Genomic DNA, 18,738 nt, shown 5'->3' with positions numbered 1-18,738 from the left:
TTAGTGTGCTCTCGTTCATTACCAAGATTTAGATGTTCAATATTGCAGAGATAAGTCACGAGTACGGCATATAACTAGAATGATGCTCAGTGCAGTGAATCCTTAGATTCAGTTGGGCTGCCCCAGATTTCACTCACTCATTGACACCAGTCCCCTAAACACGCCTGATTTTTTTCACAGTAATCCATGAATTCCCTGGGAAATGTTGAAAATGTCAAAAAACACCCTGAAGAAAGTGATAAAAGAAATTCCTGTGTCCGCCCCCCTGTCAGGAATCTGCCCCAAAATGTCATGAGTTGGTTCTCAGCCCATGTTCCGTCCCGCCATCAAATTTAGTAGAAATCCTTTCAATTAATTTGTGCAATCCAAAAGTGAAAACATCTTCTTGGTGGTGTTAGAAATACTTGATGATGAACCTTATAATTTTAATAGTAAACCATCCACATCCTCTTGGAATCTAACGAAACACCCGAGGGTGAAACTGCTGAGACCTCTGTGAAATTTACTCTTCACATAACAAAGCTAATCAAAGTGATTATTTGCCAAATAGCCAGCATGGCCTTTTAAGTCCTGTCGCTGACCCCCTGATAACTGTATTCTTTGTTTGAGCCGCTGTTTATGGAGGGGTCAACGAGACCGTGTGAGCCTGTGGGGCTCCTCATTATCAACCGCACTGGTCACTACTGGCTGGTAGCACCCACATGAGGAATGTTTAGCCCAAGCCCACCCTTTGTGTCACTCGCCTGTACTCACAGTCCAGTCTAGACGTGTCTCTCCCCCGCTGACAGGCCGTGGACAAAAGGACATGACAAATGTCCTCAACCCTTTCAGTGCCATGATCATATCAACTTATGAAGTATCCTTGAAAAGCTGCTGAAACAAAGTTTTGCTGGTGTCTAGCTGATTGGTCCGTCTACAAACTATAATCTTTGTTCTTGGAAAACCTTCAAAATTGATTTTTGTTTTTAGCCGATACTGTCCTTGTTCATTGTGTGCATAGCTAAACCGCATTAAGCCTCTCACTCCCTTGGCTCTGCATTTTGGGTTTTTTATACAGCGCAGCCTGTGCACTCCGACAACATCTGGAGGGTTCAGCGAGGGCCGGGGTTTAGCCTGGAAAAGGACATGTGCAATCAGTGCAGTGAGCCCACAACTCCAGCAAGGCTGATGCCTCACACGCACACACGCACACACACACACACACACACACACACACACACACACACACACACACACACACACACACACACACACACACACACACACACACAGAGGGATTGGCATGTGACACTGTTATGTCAGGACAAGCCCAAATTTGCTTCCCCCCTGACTACCAATAAAAAAAACAAGGAAGAGTGTTATTTTCTTGGCTTGTGAAAAATGACGGTTCACTGGTTCAAGAGGTAGCAGGACGTATTTTCAGTTTTGGTGGTGGTTACTATTCATATGATGCAAATAATTACTGTGTGTGTATGCGTCTGTGTGTGTGTGTGTGTGTGTGTGTGTGTGTGTGTGTGTGTGTGTGTGTGTGTGTGTGTGTGTGTGTGTGTGTGTGTGTGTGTGTGTGTGTGTGTGTGGCTGTTGTGTTGTCGGGGCAGAGCTTTCCAGAAAAAACCCAGGACTCGCTTCACTGCTCCTGGTTTAGACGAAAGCTAACAGGCTGTTTTGCTTAGAGCAACTGTTCCCACACTGGCTGTCGAGCCACTGGAGGTGTCACTTCCTCATCCCCTCATCCTTCTATCATCACACATCACACAAACTAGTGGGGGGGGGGGCAGATTACAACTAATTCAAAGGATTGTGTGCAGCAGATTAATAATAAGAAGCTAAGATTGCAGTGTCAGCCTCACGTCCACTTTATATCCACGGCATGTTCCTATTTCCTAACTCCTAACTTGGTCTGTTTTCCTGCTGTAACAAAAGTTTATGGAGTGATGCCGTGCTGGGAAGTGAAGTGGGGACACTAGAAGTGTTATGCTCTTTGCAGCAGGTAGTTTGGGGTTTTATGGGAAGTTTAGTGTAAAATGTGACACATTACACCTCAGACTTGTTTTCAGTTTTACTGGAACTACATGGTGTGCTACCACCCCAGCATGGCCACGCTTGGGCGGGGGAGATGTAGATAGTATAAATGAATGTTTATAAAAACAGAACATGTCCTGCCTCTGGCAGTCGCTGACATAGCATCTCTGTGAAATTACATCTCCACAGTGTAAATTATAAAAGAACAACAACCTTATCTGTACATTTTAATGTTAACCAGTAGATTTAGTTATAAAGAAGCGTGTTGTGTCTCAGCTGAAACTTAAAGACAAATGAAAACAAATGAGATAAATGGTGTGTGCTGCAGATTCTCTGAATAAAAGACTAATTAATTTGTGTTATAACTATTTAAACTTTTAAGTTTAAATGCGCTAATGTTCAGAAAACCTCACTTCCTTCATACTGTCCGTTGCTGCAGCTCCTCTGTTCAGCCTCTGTCTGACAACCTTGGTTTTATCTGCTGCCTCTATAAAGGGGCATTGTGATGTCAGCTGAACTATTGATGAGGTTTTTTTTTTTCACTTTTAAAAAACCTCAAACCTAACACACAAGAGGAAAGAAAACTGAAAAAGCTAAATGTCTCCTGTGAAAGTTCAGTTGTGTGTGTGACTGATCCTCCTCTTTCTCAACACTGTCTCCGTCTGTTCAGGCCGACCTTGACGATGACCCACAGGAACCTGACGGGAAGTTGCAACGTGAACTGTGGCTGCAGGATTAACGAGTACGCTCCTGTCTGTGGCTCCGACGGCATCACCTACTTCAACCCCTGTCTGGCTGGATGCAGCTCTGTGGGCAATGACAGCACTGGGGTGAGTTAACACACACACACACACACACACACACACACACACACACAGGCAGAAACACACATTCACCTTCTTCCTCCACTCACGCTCCTTTTGTTTTCCCATCAAATAAATAATTAGACCAAATTAATTCATGGATCAGATACAATAGAAAAGGAAATGACTGGTGAAAATGGTTTCGGAGAACTAGCACACGAATCATGAAGTAAACACAAAGAGCCGTTGTTGTACTTTCTCCTCCCGAAGCTCTGAAAGTACAGGAAGTGTCCGACTCCACAACAATGTCAGACAGGAAATTGTGATAACACGAGGAAAGAAAATGTCTCGATTCTTCGTCCAGATCACTGACTGCGACACAGGGCTGGTTCCACCCAACGTGTGTGTGTGTGTGTGTGTGTGTGTGTGTGTGTGTGTGTGTGTGTGTGTGTGTGTGTGTGTGTGTGTGTGTGTGTGTGTGTGTGTGTGTTACACTACAATAATCATAGTCTTTTTAAGGGAGTTAGCTTCAGAGTCTTTAGTGTGAGAGGACGGTTGGATTGACTCATGTTGTTTGTGTCCACAGATCAGAAACTACACCGACTGCGGCTGCGTGCAGAGCAGACAGGTCATCACGCCGTCCTCCGGTGGGCAGGTCAACCAGCTGCAGCTGGTCATTGTCAAAACGTACCTGAACGAGAACGGCTACGCTGTGTCAGGGAAGTGCGACCGCACCTGCAACACACTCATCCCTTTCCTCATCTTCCTCTTCATCGTCACGCTCATCACCGCCTGTGCCCAGCCCTCCGCCATCATCGTTACACTCAGGTAAGGGACACCCTGACTCATTGACTGTTAATGGTGTCTGGACTCAATTAAGGTTTTCTCCCTCACATATCTACAATTTGGCAAATGGGAGTCCTTACCTTTGTCTTTTCTCAGGTCTGTTGATGAGCAGGAGAGGCCTTTTGCTCTTGGGATGCAGTTTGTCCTGCTCCGAACTCTTGGTAAGTTCCTGACTGTTTTTACACTAATAATAGAAACACCCACTGTTTGTTGCAATCTCGTCAATCAGAATAAAACCTCTTGAAATCCTTTGTGTTGTTGAGTCAGCTTTGTTCATAAAGATTAGTAGTTTTTCAGAAATCACAAAGGGTGTAATGTGATGTATCTGCAGTGGATTTGTCAATATTTGTATTTTAAATATCCTCTCGAGCTGCTCAAGGATTTGGCCCAGAGTGGCAGTTTTTCAGGATTCTTGTATTCTCAAAGTTTTTCCAGGTTGTTTTAAAGTGCAGTTAATTTTTACCTCCTGCGTTCGCTCCCTCACTTGTGCTTGAATAAATGCACAGTTTCACAGAGAGCAGGAATGCAGCGTTGTTGTCGTCCTCAGTGAACTTTAGTCTTGGTGGCTGCAGAAAAGTGCTCGAGGGTTAATAATCTGTGTCCTGACATGTTTCTCATTTTTTTGGTATGACTGTGACCGTAAAGCCGTCACATCGCTTTTGACGTGTGTGTGTGTGTGTGTGTGTGTGTGTGTGTGTGTGTGTGTGTGTGTGATACTGTAAACAATTTGTCTGAATCTGCTGTTATTGACTCATTATATAAACCTACAGAAGCTGATGCAATCCTGAACATCAGCGCTGTAATAATGAATGTACGAATCACATTGTTATATTGATGAAGAGATGCTGATTCAAAATTAACATCATTTAGCTGTGATTTAAAATATTGTTTATTTCATCAAATATTTTTAAATGTCTTTAATAATATGTTGTAGGTGAATCAGACCTGTCTCTGCTCTTTAGTAAAGTAAATAGTGCCACCTAGTGGTGATGCTGCAGCATTTTCAGTCTACATTCATGTTCTGTGTCTCTGTTAATTAGTACACAGTATAAACTATGTATCATTTATAGCATCGTGTTTTAAAGATAATGTAAAAGTAGATAAAGTACTTTTCTGTTTTTAAGCAATAGGAAATAATTCAATGTGCACTGAGGATGTTAAACTGATTCTAATTCTGAACTTGGCAAATTTTAAGCAAAGATTTAACACAATATTCTATCTATTGAATTTTCTGGAAACAGGTTCATCAACAGCAAACTCTCACTTTCACACTTTCTTTTATGTTTACAGACCTTTTGATTAAATACAATTGAAATTCGAAACTGGGGATTTATGTATTTATCTTTATTAAAAATCAAAGACTAGATAAGCAACAATCAAAGTTTACCAGACTTATTTAAACTTCTCTGTCTCTCCTCAGCCTACATCCCCACACCCATCTACTTCGGCGCTGTGATCGACACCACCTGCATGCTGTGGCAGCAGGACTGCGGCGTGCACGGCTCCTGCTGGGAGTACGACGTCACCTCCTTCCGCTTCGTCTACTTTGGCCTGGCCGCCAGCCTCAAGTTCGTCGGCTTCATCTTCATCTTCCTCACCTGGTACTCGATCAAGCACAAGGAGGACCGGGCCGAGCGCTGGCGCCAGCACCTGCCTCCGCTGGGCACCGTCAGTGAGCTCATCTGCCACGCCGGCGGCCAAAAGAGCCACGCCCGCACCCGCTCCTGCCCTGTGTTCATCCCGCCTCGGCCCGACCCTCCCACCGCCCTGCTGCTCAACCGTGGCCACAGCAGCCTCAGTTGCCCTGGCAACGCCCTCAAAGCAATAACCCCGCCCATCCTCTTGCCACACCACCACAGAGGCTCCGCCCATGTCTGAGAGCATGCCAAGCCTTCCTGCGGAGGGGGGGGGGGGTTCATAGTGATATGTGCCTTCCTGTTTAGTGTCTCTGCATCCTTCCCTGTCTGCTCTACACCAACCAGACACAAGGGCGGCGCTCCAGCGCTGCTGCAGGACCGACAGGCGGAGACGCAGGTGCGCCCACCACACGTAAAGGGCTGCTCATCGCCGCTATGATAACAGGAAACTGACAGATTCACTCTGAGCAGATCATCAGACGGTCACACGTCCACTTAAAGGATGGATGCATGATGCAAAGACATCACATGGTGCTACTGTGAAAGGGCGGGGCATTCAAACCTCAGTCACATGATCAACACGGCGTCTAAAGCACAACAGACAAACCTGTACTATGCAAGATCCTGTGTACAGCTCGTCCTCCTCAGTACTGTACAGCTCCCTCTGTCTCCGTACCTCTTTCTTCTTCTTCTTCTCACATCATCACCTCATCCTCTCCTCACTGTCTGAACATATCAGACCCTCTCTCTCTTGTATTTGAGCCATTCCTGGTTTGTCTGGTGAACACGTGTCGTTTGCATCTCCAAAGACGACAAACGCGTTTTTCTTTTTTGTAACAGTGCCTCTCCGGCTGCCTCGGCCAGTACAGTACACAAACACAAAGCTAGTTACCAGGGTAACTGCTCGCCACCATGAAGCCAGTCACTGTCGTCTCAGTGGAGCTGCAGCCTCGTGCTTTGTTTCTCTCAGCGTTTCGTGAGTCGCGGCTGTCGAAGTTTTTCGCCTTGGCAAGGTAACCATGTAGCTCAAAGCCGACATGCACCGACGGTACAGCGTTTACTGACTCCGATGTTGTCAGTCGTACTACGTTATTGTCGTGAACTGTAATATTTAGCCAAACAGGAGCTCTGAGCGTGTGCTGAAGCTACTGTTCGTCCTACAGATGTGAACAAACCTGGAAAGGAGAAAACAAATCTTCACAGATCTCACACACAACCTTTTCTAGAACTAATAATTCGTAGCCAGATTACTGCAACACTCAATTTATAAAATGCATCATTTTGGCTCCGTGTTGTGACGGCTTCTCCATTTTAAAGGCTTTAAAATAGAATAAATAATATAAATGAAACAGACCAACGTTTAACAGCAGAGTTTATCTGACAATAACTCAGTTCCTGGGTGTTTGGTGCCCTCTAGTGGACAGAAAGATGATTGTGTGAAGGCCAGTGAATGTTGCTGTTGTCAGACCTGCTGGACTTAATGACATGTGGGATTATAAAACTTAATCACTGCACTGAGTTTAGATCTTTAGTTTCCCTGAGCTTAAGATGAGCCGCCATCTTTGCTTTCCTCTGCCAACTATGTGATTAAATCCAATTTTAAAATTTGGCTCCACACAAAATTCAGTGTTCAGATCAGAGCTGTTTCCTGACGCCATGTTTGAGAGGAATTATTTCCTTTTACCTCGGGCTAGAAATAATCTGATATATTTGCTCTCCTGTTGAAGCAAAGATTGAAGAAATAGAAATAAAAAGAGGCGCGTTAACTTTGCCGTTTTCTGTGTTTAAAAAATTTGATAAATAAATAGATAAAATCTGTGCCACAGTATTTAAAAATCATTTTAGGGAGTATTTTGTTGTGAGGAAGGTTAGAAGTCCTATAAAGTTACTGTATTTTATATTCTAATCCGTACGAATTCATTTTAATTATTAAAAGTTTGCAAATAAAACATTTCGATGCAGTGAATTCATTTTAAAATGTAATAATTTTTGGCCAAGTTTCAAGTTTTCTTCTTCTTCTGCCGGGTTAAGTTAATTTATCGGCGGCGACTAATTTTAGTATTAATCGTGACTTAGTACCTCAAATGAAGTATTCATTATAAGTGATCATCGTGTAAATATTGACAAACAAAGCATATTATAGAGCTCACTCATAGTTAGAAGCATATTTATGAACTAACCCTCCACATTGTAGTTAAAAAGAAAAAATAAAGACTTTAAGCTACAAAAAAAAAAAACAAACGTTGGATTTGTCTCGCGGTGCCTGAGCAGTATTATTCTCATGGAGCAGGGTTGAGTTCAGATTATACCGTGTGTGTGTGTGTGTGTTTGTGTGTGTGTGTGTGTGTGTGTGTGTATGGGTGGGGGGGTTATTGCAATGTATTATTTTCCATTAAGAGGACTGCACAACGAAGTACATTTAAAAGCTGACGTAAACGACCCGAAAACATCCTTATATCTGTAACGATTCTCTTTCCTTCCTTCTGCAGCTGAAAACAAAGTCCAGCGATAATGGAAAAGCCCAAAAAACATCCGGAGCTTTCCTTGAAATTAAACTTTTATTCCCTTCACTAGATGCACAGATGTTCTTCTGATCCTCTAAACATCTTGGAAAAAAGAAGTGTGTAAACCTGTGAAATCTACAGAAGCATTCACTTGAGGAAAAAAATGTTTGCCCTTTTTTCTGAATTCATCAGTTTATTATCTCAGAATTTCATGAGTAACATTTTTCTGAATTAACAAGATTATCTTCTAATTTGTTTATAGTTACTCTCCTGTTGACGACGACTGTAAAGAAATCAAAGAGGTGGTAACTTTGCATTTTTCTGTGTTTAAAAATTTTGATAAATCAAGTATCTAAATGAAATCTGTGGCAAATTGTTGTTTTTTTTAAAAGGGAGCATTTCCTCTGATGTGAGGGAGGATAGAATCTAATACAGTTGCTTTATATTAAAATCAAATGAATTCATTTTAATTGAAAGTTTGCTAATAAGAAATTGGTGGCACATTTAAAAAACAATTCTAAGGATGTAAATGTAAAACTCTATTGGGAATTCTGAGATAGTAAACTTCTGTGACCATAGTTATGGGTCAACATTGTTTTTTTGTCAATGACACCCTTCCTTTAATAAGGTAAACTAAACATTTTGCTTTTTACAGGGAAGGTTAGAGAATCATCCTGAAACGTCGCATTGATCGTTGGACACACTAAACTTACGGCTGTCTGACTCTGTACTGTAAAACTACTACTTTGGAATCCAGCGTCCTGCGACGCCTGGATCCCTACGACTACTGATGCAGGCGACTTCAGGTCGACTGTAAAAATCACTTTAACACATTTCTCCTCTGGTCAGCGTTTGAACTGAAGGTGAATTTCCTGGACAAGAACAGAAGCAGAAAGTCGAGCTCTTAGCGCTTTGTGTTCCTCAGGAGCAGAAGTCTGATGGATGTTTGTGAACACTTGGTTTACAAATGCCTTGCATACTTGATATTTGTCATTAAAAAAACTGAAAAAAATGACCCGTCTGATTGAATTTATTGTATCGTGCGGTGGGAAAACACTTGAGGCGGAAACAGGACTAGGAAGAAGGAAAGAGTTTATTTCTTTAACAGCGTCATGGCTTTCCTGAAACCAGAGTTGTTCTAACATCTACACACAACGTCAAGGTTTAGCGTTTCTAACCAGAACGCACATCTCAGTTAGCTTTTTACAGATGTCACTGGCAGAAAACTTTATAAAATTACACCCTCAGATGAATGCAACACTCAGTATTTCACTGACACAGTGATGTGATGTCGTATAACCAGTTTGATGGGACTGCACATTTACATTCAAAATGAATTTGCCTTGTGCAACTCTATACTCTGGATTATCAAAGCACGACGTCAAACAGCACAACGTGACACTTGATGGGAAAAAAAAGTTACATGATGTTTTCTATCCCCTGGTGATTGTGTGAGCATTTGTGATTAATATTCTCATTTTAAATTATGATGCTGTGAGCGGTGCCCGTCATCAGAGGGCCAGATGTTTGTTGCAGCTGGTCGACTGTTGATTGTCTAAAGTCTGTGTGTGATCCTATTATTGCCATATGAACAAAAGGCTAAAAAAACATTCCTATATGAAAAGGGTTAAAACAATAAAATAATAGTAAATCAGATGTTATGTTGATTCTTTAGATTTTCTGAAGTGAAAGTTCTTGTCTTGGTTTTGAAAGTATCAGTCGTGACAGACAGAGGGTGACAGTGTGGAAATGTTAAAAAGTGCATTTGGGGTCAGTTTAGCCGTTAACTAGAGTGGTTACTATTCTGACGGGGCAGCGTTATGATTAATAGATTCTTTAGAGATGCTAATGCTAATCATCCATGCAGACGTTTCACTCACCCACTCGTTTTTCATAAAAACGTCAATGGTGTTATCTGTATGGATTTAATCATTTATTCTCCCAACACTAACGTTTAGCTGCATTAAGGCTTTTTCTCTTCTAAATATATATTTTAAAAAAACAGAAAACATAACACTGTTTATTCCAATGTAGGCACCTGTAAAAAAATAAACAATAATTTTAATACTCATTGTACAACTCTGACTGACTGAGGTGGCATCGCTCGCCGCTTCTCTTGGCGAGCTCATCTCGCAATCACCGTGTCTCTGTGGCGACCGGCAGCTCATTGGCCGGCGCTCGCATCTGCCCTCAGAGGGTTTGATTGGAGGGTTGAGGCAGAGAGCCGCTGCCCTCGTAGTCCAAGGTGAGGGGCAGCGCTGACTGAGGCAGCACCTGCAGGACCACCCCGACGCTCTGCGGGGTGCTAGTCTGTGTGGTGCTAGTCTGTGTGGTGGGGGGGCTCCCGGTGGTGCTGGCTTGCACCTCGGGCTTCAGTGTCTGTGGGGAGAGAGGGAGGTAGCCTTGTGCCTGGAAAATGTCCTCCTCTTCTTCAGGGTCTAGGCCCAGGCCGAGACCCAGAGGGCCGCTCACCTCCACGTGGCCGAGCCCGGGCTCCAGCTGGTTGTCATGCCGGGACTCGAGCTCCGTCAGTCCGTTCCCGCTGAACACGTCTCCTTCGATCTCCTCCAGCTGCTGCGCCCACGTGTCGCTCTGCAAGATGACCTCGTCTCTCCTCGGACCTGATGATGATGCTGCCACTCGTGGCGTCGACTTTGCCGACACCCCGGGTCTGTCTGCGACCCTCTCGGGAAGGTCGTTGACAACAGAATCCAGTTTCCTTTCCGGCGCGGGCCTGGGTGTGGGTGGTGTTTCACTGGGGGTGGGGGTGGTGAGGCGAGCCTCCGTGGCCGGGCCCGGCCAGACATCGCTGGCTGAGACCAACTCTCCTCCGCTGCCCTCGTCAAAGCCTCCACCCCCGGCCCCGGAGCCCAGCTCTGGCAGGGTGGAGTTGTCGAGCTTATGGGTTCGGTTGAATTTGTTAAAAACGTGTCGCAGTGCAAACATATTATCTACATCCTTCTGAAAGTTGACCCAGTCGTCTGGGCTGGGGCTGTAGTCAGGCCTACATTCATAAAGGCTTTCGTTTATGCTATACAGATCCTCCAGTCCCTGCCAGTTCACCTCCTCGTCCGTCAGGTTGGGCAGTTTAACCCTGTCGTCCGTCCCATATTGGCTGTGTGCTGCCGGAGAGACAGAAACAAGAGGAGTGTGAGGATCGGAACAGACGACAATCTCCTCGTTTACACACACAGCATGCAGTAATGCCCTGCTTCCGCCTCGCAGTAAAGAAGCCAGCTGCATGGGGTTTGAGGCCCCAAGCAAAACACACACACACACTTGAAAGGAGCATTAGATAAACTATGTAAACACAGCATCCACATAAAGCTCAAGCCATGAGTAGTGCAAACACATGCTGCCTTAGAAATTCACATTAAAGAGTCAGACTGAAAAGAAAAATATTTAAAGATCCATCATCATAGGCTAACACGCTAAGCTCAACAGGAAAAAACGTCGGGGCAAAGTTAACGAGAAGCCTGAACTGAATTGAAATGCAAAGTCGGGCCACCTGGAATAAAAGAAGAATAAAAAAGAACAGTGGAGAAGACAAAAAAAAGGTAAACAAGATGTTTAGAAGCAAAGAAAAGGAGTCTGCTGATGAACGGTGTACCCCCAGAAAAATAAAGAGACTGACAGTTCAGAAACAGAAGCAAATAAAAAGAAAAGTGGCTTCAGCGAAAGGCTACAAATCAGAGTCTGGCTCAGTTTGATGTCTGCAAGTTAAAAACCGAGGAGAAAGAAGAATCAATGCCACGTTTGTTCAGCTTTCCCTGTGAGGTGAGCTGTACTACTACTGCAGCTACAGATGGTCGACACAGGCTCAGGGACTCACAGGACGGAGAGGCTCGGTCTCCTCTTTGACCACTTTCGGTGCTGCTGCCGCCTGGTTAGCGGGTGCCAGAAACAGAGGTCAGAAAAGGTCAGTGGGAGGGACAGGCAACTCAAGTGTCCGTTCTACCACTAGCTGGCGGCCATGAGCGGATGTGCGAGAGTGTCACGCTAATGTGATGACTGTTTATTGGTGGCATGGAGGGTGACGTTAAAAAAAGCAGTTGGACGTTTTGGGGAAAACAAGAAAGAAAATCATCTCGTTTCCACAGAAACGTCAAACTCCTTTTGTGTGGAATGTGATGCATGAGTGGGGGGGTGATAGGTATCATGCATTGTCATTCACGTGCACTTGATGCTCAGGTTGATCTCAAGTAGATGCACATTTCAGCACCTTTCCCTTTTATGATGTCCTGGTTTTTTATTAAACCATGCTACGTTCAGAATAACTGAAATCCATTTTGAAACACTGGCAACTGCGCTAAATGCTGCACTCTCAAGCAAAGGTGTGAAAAGGCACAAAATGTTTGAAATGCTTCTTTCATGAAGACGGCAGATGAAGGTGAAGGCACAGATATGACAACAAATGAAGCTTTCATGAAAAACAAAACGTTTTGTAGCTGAGTTGTTAGCGTGTCCCCAGCATGCAGCCACAGATCAGACCAAGCGCCGGCACTCCACGGATGGATGGATGGATTAGTGGGAATAATAATAATGAGGCAGTTCAGGGCCATGCAGGTTGTTAAACAAAAAAAGCCACTGAAGATAAAATAAAATTGGGTGGATACCTGTGTGGCTCATAGCTTCCTCCATCTTTACCTCCTGATCGGAAAAATAGAAGCAATCGATTGTTAATGCTTTGATTCAGGGAGACGTGGGGAGGGAAATAAAAAGATCATTCACACTGGAGATTTCTTCATGCACGGCTGCTACTGCCTATGGAGAAATGCGATTATTGCATGATCAGAGGGAGGAGAATGAAGAGAACAAGGGGGAGAAGATTGTGTGATCGGAGCTGAATGGAGAGATAAGGAGCGATCGGAGTGAAGTGGTTTGTGTTTCGGAGAGGTTGACTGGGTTTCCCCTTCGAAGCAAAACACACAAGGTGATAATCATGGTTTCAAGTGAAACACCACAAACAGATGCGAGTGACTGCTCGATCCATTTCACCCCACGGTTAAATTCTAATAATCTATTTCTCCAACCAAAACATCACTTGGTGTAACCACAACAGCAATTTTCACTGGTCCGGGGAGCAGGCGTCGTCCCCCGAGCGCGGGCAGCCAGTGAGAGTAAGAGATTTTCAGCTGCTATGTGACGTGTTGGCATGGTTTTGACAAGTCCGCCGTGCCAGCACTGAAACACAATCAGTTGTGTGAGAGCAGCTTGGCCGCCCCTGTGCTCTGCTCTCCAGCTGGTAATTACAGACATGAAGTTTTTATTCATAAACAATGCAGCCGCTTCGTGCCACACACGAACGCCACAGCTCGGGTCTCACGAGCTTAGGTCATCGAGATATTGACTTATTAACCAACTCCATCAATGAGAGGTCTGCTGGTCGTAAAATAAAATTATTGCGGCTGATTATAACAGCGGTGCATGTCAGGCTCCGATTGCCGTGATGACAGCATCCTCCAAATAATCTCTCTCACACTAAGTGAGTCACAAAGAGGATTGTGGCCAAAACGCACAACTGGAACATGGTCTCATTTTAACGGTACTGACTGCAGAGGGCTTTACATCAAAACACTGGAGCTATGGACATGTGAGGGGAGGGGTGTATTATTCCAGCAGAATGGAAGGTCCTGGGCTGAGAGAGAGAAAAGTCAGAGTGTGTGTGCATAAGTGTGTGTGTGTGTGTGTCATGATGAGATACACATCAAACAAACATCAACAGAGAACACACACAAGACTCAGTGATGATTCGTCGACCTCCACCTGAAACTCCCCAAACACATGCAGCATGCAGATACAGTCTGTGCAAACACACACAAACACACACAAACACACACACACCACCGAAACCGAAACAGATTCAAAACACATTATAATGAAATCACAAATAAATATTAGGAATAACCATCCCACCCCTCAAATTATTATTTCATGTTCTTCTAACTCAATTGAAATATGGTCATCTTTAAAGCAGATTACTTTGTTCAACATTTAACTTCACTCTAATTCCCCTTTGTGTAGAATCTGTTTCAGTCATCGTTGGCGTGACAACTAAATCCACTAAATCCAGTGCGTCGCGATCAGTCTGTAGGTTCAAACATCTCATTGTGAGCTGAAGGAAGGTGCGGGCATTAAAAAGTCTACAGGGGAGAGTTTTACCTGTGTCCAGGCCCTTAGGTCGAGGGTTACACTGCTTGTATCCCTGACAACTTCTCATCTCCATGAGCTGAGCATGCAGCGTGTTCAGGACGTCCCGATCCACTGCGTACACTGCGTTGGTCAGCTGCGAAACACACATGCATAAACCTTGTATCAGTGTCATCCGATGAAAAAACTGTTTGAGAGCAGACAGACACTGACAACAGCTGGATCACGACAGTAGGCAGATGGTCACCCACCTGGTAGGGGTCGCTGTTTAGGTCAAAGTACTCCAGGAAGCCAGTGGAAAACTCGCAGAACAGTGTGTTGTGGGTCTCGTTGATGGTTCTCAGGCACCAGTAGGTGTTGTTGTTGGAGCTGGTGCAAGCGCAGAATCCGCCCACTAGACAGGAACGAAGAGTCCGTCATTCTTACTGCAACTAGTAATGTCTGAATAGACCTCAGTTACTGAGAATTTCTTTATAGGAGCTAAAGGAAGATGAAGTTGGAGATTAGTGGATTGACTGCTGTTACGAAATCTGAATTAATTGAAATTCTTGTTTTAAAAAGAGTTGATATTGAGAAACACATCTTAAGGTTAAAAAAAAGTTCCAGTGATTCTTGAACCTCTGTCAGTGCTCTCCAACAAGGCTTGTACCCCACTTTTTTTCCCCGAACAACTAAGACTGGAGCTTCCTCTGAGTAACTCTCCTGTGCTGTGAGGAGCCTGAAGTGAATATACATACATGACCAGAAAGGAGCAGTCTGCCAGTGGTCGTTGTTGTGCGTGAAGCAAGTGAGTCCAGGCAGGCTGCAGTCGTCCCCCTTCCTCTGACGCTTCTTCTCCTTCCTCTCCTTTTTCCGTCTCCGGATCTCGTTGTACAACTGCGCCTTCCCGTCTATTTCCTGAGCAGCCTCCCTGTCGAGCAGACACGAGTATTAGAAACAGCGGGGGCGTAAATATGTCGTCATCCCCTGGCCTCAAAGTGGTGGAGGATCTGGAGGGGACTTCCAGAAGGCATCACTGGTGCCAGGCTATGCAATGTGTTTACTTTCATGTTTAAGCTCTTAGAATGTCCAATTTTCTCTAGGATGACATTACAGCCACTGTTCTCTTCTTCATCCCTGACTGAACACAAAAAAGGCACTGCAGGAAAAAATACAAACAGCTGCTTTGTATTGGCATAATCTGTTCTCAATGTTTCCTGGTGCAAGTTGATCGCTGTGTTTGAGCGACTGACTGATTTCCCCTCTGTTGAGTCATTCCATCTTTCCATGCGACTCAATCACTTCCAGACACACACAGACAGATGATGACATGGCTCCTTCAGAAACCTGTGTGTGTTTTCGGTTCACAAACATCATCAACATATAACGGCACACACGCACACATGCTGAACTGGTCATCTGGAATCTTTAGTGAAGTTCACTTGTTTAAACCTGACATGCAGGGACCATGCAGACATCCAACATCATTAAACACATTATTCACACACTTAGTTGCAGATTCAATGGTCAGTGTTAATCTACAGGTGAAGAGGTGACACTAAATGGGCGAATTAAAGGGGAAGGGAAACTCACTTAAATGGGTGGAGCTGATCATTCCTGCTCTTCAATCTCTCTCCCTTGTTTCTGTCTCCTTTGATATAATAGCTGGTTTTATAAACAGAGACACAGACTAAGTACTGTGGAAGAAAACTTTTTGACCGTGCAGTCCAACATCGTTCAGCCTGAGGCCTTTAAACACATGAATAACTTACATTCTGTATGGAAACACAATAAAGTCAGAAGAGATAGTATTTTTGCAGTGAAATGTAAATGACGAACCTCTTCTTTCCACAGTCACACTCATCTGGTCGTGTCCTTTTCAGGTGGCCTCTTACTTCCCTCAGGTTTTTGATTTTGTCTTGAAGTGCTTCGATCTAGGAAAAACAAACACTTTATACTATCTGCTGTGAGAGTTCTTTGACCTCTAACAAAATGCGTTAGAAGTGAAGTGCTGTGTTGTAAAGCCAAAGATCTCACCTCCTGGTCCACGTAGCTCTTGTGGTCTTTCCAGGCTCGGGATGATTGGTAGATTTCTCTTTCACAATGGACACTGTCATTCATCAAAATATAACACCTGGAAAAGATGAAAAAAAAACTGTTACACACTCTCCTTTTGACAGACATACGGTGTAAAGTTAGATTAAGGTTTCTACTGAGATTGATTTCTTACTTGTGTGTGACTTTCACAGAGTTCGGGTATCCCACAGCATTCGTATCGTCTGCCAGCATTTCCTCTGATCCATCGTCCGTCCCCAAATCAAACTCTGGTCCCTCTTGGTTGTGATGACGCTTCGAGATGACACGGCGGCGGACAGCTGACTGATCATCTGCTTGTAGATCAATGTCATAAATCTGTCCTTCAAACTCAACAGACAGAGACCTGGTGGGCCGGGTGTGAACAAAGCGTGGCCGATAACCTATAAAAAAAGAAAAATCAAGTAATAAGTCAAGTAATGTTCTCATTCTCCTATTTCATACTGTTTATTTTGAATTAGTGTTCAACTTTCACGGCATCTCTTATACAACTTTCAGGCCATTTTGCCGGTAGTTCATTCTCCCATTGCACCCTCTTCAAGCTACACTAGAGGGCGTCAAAGCACAATCCCAACATACAGTAGATACACAAGTCAACATCCACAGAACAAATGCCAGGACTTGTTGCAAGATGTTTGCTTTTTCCATGTATCTGATCAGCAACAATACTCTTACAGCATTTTATTACGAAAGACACATTCATCATGATTTCAACAGATTTTCATTACATGTACTTACGGTGACCAGATGAGGATGAGAACTGACGATGGGAGCGGCGTTCCGCTCTGGAGGGTTTGTAGAGAGCATCCCCGCAGTCACAGCCCCTCTCTCTGTTGTCATAACTGCTGCGAGGCTTCAGGCTGCGGGCCCTCTTCCTGGAGCCCTCTTTTGAACCACCTTTACACTTCTGGATCCTCCACTTTCCTGTAATCTCCTCCACACAGTGCCATTTCTGCAAGGAAAAATAGGGAGACCAACTGTTTTCTCTGTTGACTCTCAAAAAATTAACAATTAAAAGTATCCTTGACCTAATTCCTTTCAGGACCTTCCCCTTTGTTTCTTTAGCAATGAAAATATTTTATTGGCACAGTAAGAAAGTGTTGTAGATGTTAACAATATGAAAAGTGTAATCTCAGGTTTCACTGCAAAGCCTCTGGTTTTGTAGCGATTTTAAAAAACTCATGCCTCTGACAGACGCATCAGGCAGATCTCAGCCTGTGGGAAAGAATTACATCCAAAAGAAGCAGGAAAGATAAACCAAAACGACCACATGAGATGAATTGGGTCTGTCTGGTGTCTCGAAAACAAAGTGGAAACCCCTATCACTCTCACACGAGGTATGTCCACGCCAAGTGCGTCACCAGCAAATTTATGTAAATACATATCCACGCACTCACTTACATCCTCCGTCTTTCTTTCTAAACACTCGTTCCCACCAGGAAAGGAAAGTTGAGACTAATTGCCATGAGCAGTGCCACTGGTGAGGTTTAGTATAAATGGAAGAGACACATCTGCAGAGCAGAGGACAGATGATCAGTGGTGAATGTGGAATGAGAGTGTTAACAGAAAGGGCCGTAAGGAAAATCAGGTTTCTTTTGTAAGGCTCATATAAAAGCTTAGATCTTAATGACCAACAGAGCTGTTACATCAGACAAGGCATGAGGGAGCAAGAGATGTATTGATTAAAACAACTTTCCTCTTTCCTCCTCCACACCCCCGGTGCGAGTTTTTAAGGCTCAACAGTTCAATCTCAACAGCAGGACACAGATGGATGGGAAACTGAAAAAGCGTTTGGGTGGGAGCAGACATGAATGACCATGCAAGCTGAAACTTGAGTGGGGTCAGTGGAAGACCCAAAGAACCGCAAGTCACTCACACTTTTGTGTGCCCCCGCAAAAAATGCAGTAACAGAGGTTACTCCACGTCCATGGGGAGTAGATCTGGTGTACCCACAATAAACCCATACAGTTATCGCATGATCGATTCCAAAGAACCGCAACAAAAATACGGCAGAGGCTGTGCTCTAAAAAAATCTGCTCTGTCTGAACCAAGATGTGGTGAAAGGACATTAGGGTTTTCAAGCTTTTCAAAAACAAATCTTCTCTCATTCTGAATTAAATCAGTTTCAAATGAAAGGTTTGAGCTTTTATTACAGTGAAGCAGAGGTTGTTTGAATCTAGGTTTTCTTGATTCAAACAACTCAGTTGATAGAATATACTGCAATATACAGAATGAGTACGATGAAATAAAGAAGGGGATCAAGCACTTGCCTGCAGTGTGTGAGCAACATCTCCCCTGTAATTGTGTAAGAAACACTCCAGTGACTGAGGCTGCTCACTGGGTGGTCATGATAATCAAGCCAGAGGGGCAATCTATGACCAAATGCAGCAACATATTATGATGTATGCACTGTAAACTAGAGAGCATCTAGTGATCACACCAGTTCCAAGGCCTCTCAACATGTGGACGTTCAGACCCATGAGTACTCAGTAGTTACGACTACATTATTATATGAGGAGTCAGCACCAAACCTATCTTCAAACTCAGGCTTTTATTTTGACCTCAGCTACGCACCAGTAAAGTTTTGTGATGGTATCTGTACAGTGACGCTATTGCAGAGACAAAATCTGTCCACGGAAAGACATTTTGTCATAAACACACACACACACACATGTGAAAACAATACCAGCCCCACTGTTGCGG

The 18,738-nt window shown here is 44.0% G+C and overlaps 2 protein-coding genes across 8 annotated transcripts in view; one reads left to right on the top strand and one right to left on the bottom strand.

Annotated features, from left to right (window-relative positions):
- slco5a1 (solute carrier organic anion transporter family member 5A1) overlaps positions 1-7,549 on the top strand; it is a 35,141-nt gene extending 27,592 nt beyond the window's left edge. For both annotated transcript variants that reach the window (XM_020087506.2, XM_020087507.2), the window contains exons 7-10: positions 2,693-2,852; positions 3,412-3,653; positions 3,768-3,832; positions 5,092-7,549. In XM_020087506.2, the coding sequence (XP_019943065.1) occupies positions 2,693-2,852; positions 3,412-3,653; positions 3,768-3,832; positions 5,092-5,549 (925 nt within the window). In that variant the 3' untranslated portion in view covers positions 5,550-7,549. The remainder of the gene's footprint in view (positions 1-2,692; positions 2,853-3,411; positions 3,654-3,767; positions 3,833-5,091) is intronic.
- A 1,338-nt stretch (positions 7,550-8,887) lies between these two features.
- Positions 8,888-18,738, bottom strand: part of sulf1 (sulfatase 1) — a 73,766-nt gene continuing 63,915 nt past the window's right edge. For 2 of the 6 annotated variants that reach the window (XM_020087691.2, XM_020087693.2), the window contains 9 exons: positions 16,774-16,987; positions 16,172-16,418; positions 15,979-16,075; positions 15,781-15,875; positions 15,535-15,606; positions 14,700-14,872; positions 14,214-14,356; positions 13,975-14,098; positions 8,888-10,934 (listed from right to left, as the gene is read on the bottom strand). In XM_020087691.2, coding sequence (XP_019943250.1) covers positions 10,003-10,934; positions 13,975-14,098; positions 14,214-14,356; positions 14,700-14,872; positions 15,535-15,606; positions 15,781-15,875; positions 15,979-16,075; positions 16,172-16,418; positions 16,774-16,987 — 2,097 coding nt within the window. In that variant the 3' untranslated portion in view covers positions 8,888-10,002. Of the gene's footprint in view, positions 10,935-11,644; positions 11,696-12,428; positions 12,463-13,974; positions 14,099-14,213; positions 14,357-14,699; positions 14,873-15,534; positions 15,607-15,780; positions 15,876-15,978; positions 16,076-16,171; positions 16,419-16,773; positions 16,988-18,738 lie in introns of all 6 variants that reach the window. The other 4 variants (XM_069512545.1, XM_020087695.2, XM_069512546.1 and 1 more) reach the window with 4 other exon arrangements.

This window comes from Paralichthys olivaceus, chromosome 17 (assembly GCF_024713975.1).
Source record: "Paralichthys olivaceus isolate ysfri-2021 chromosome 17, ASM2471397v2, whole genome shotgun sequence".
NCBI lineage: Eukaryota > Metazoa > Chordata > Actinopteri > Pleuronectiformes > Paralichthyidae > Paralichthys > Paralichthys olivaceus.
Note: the sequence above shows the minus strand (reverse complement) of the source record. Positions and strands in the feature narration are given on the sequence as shown.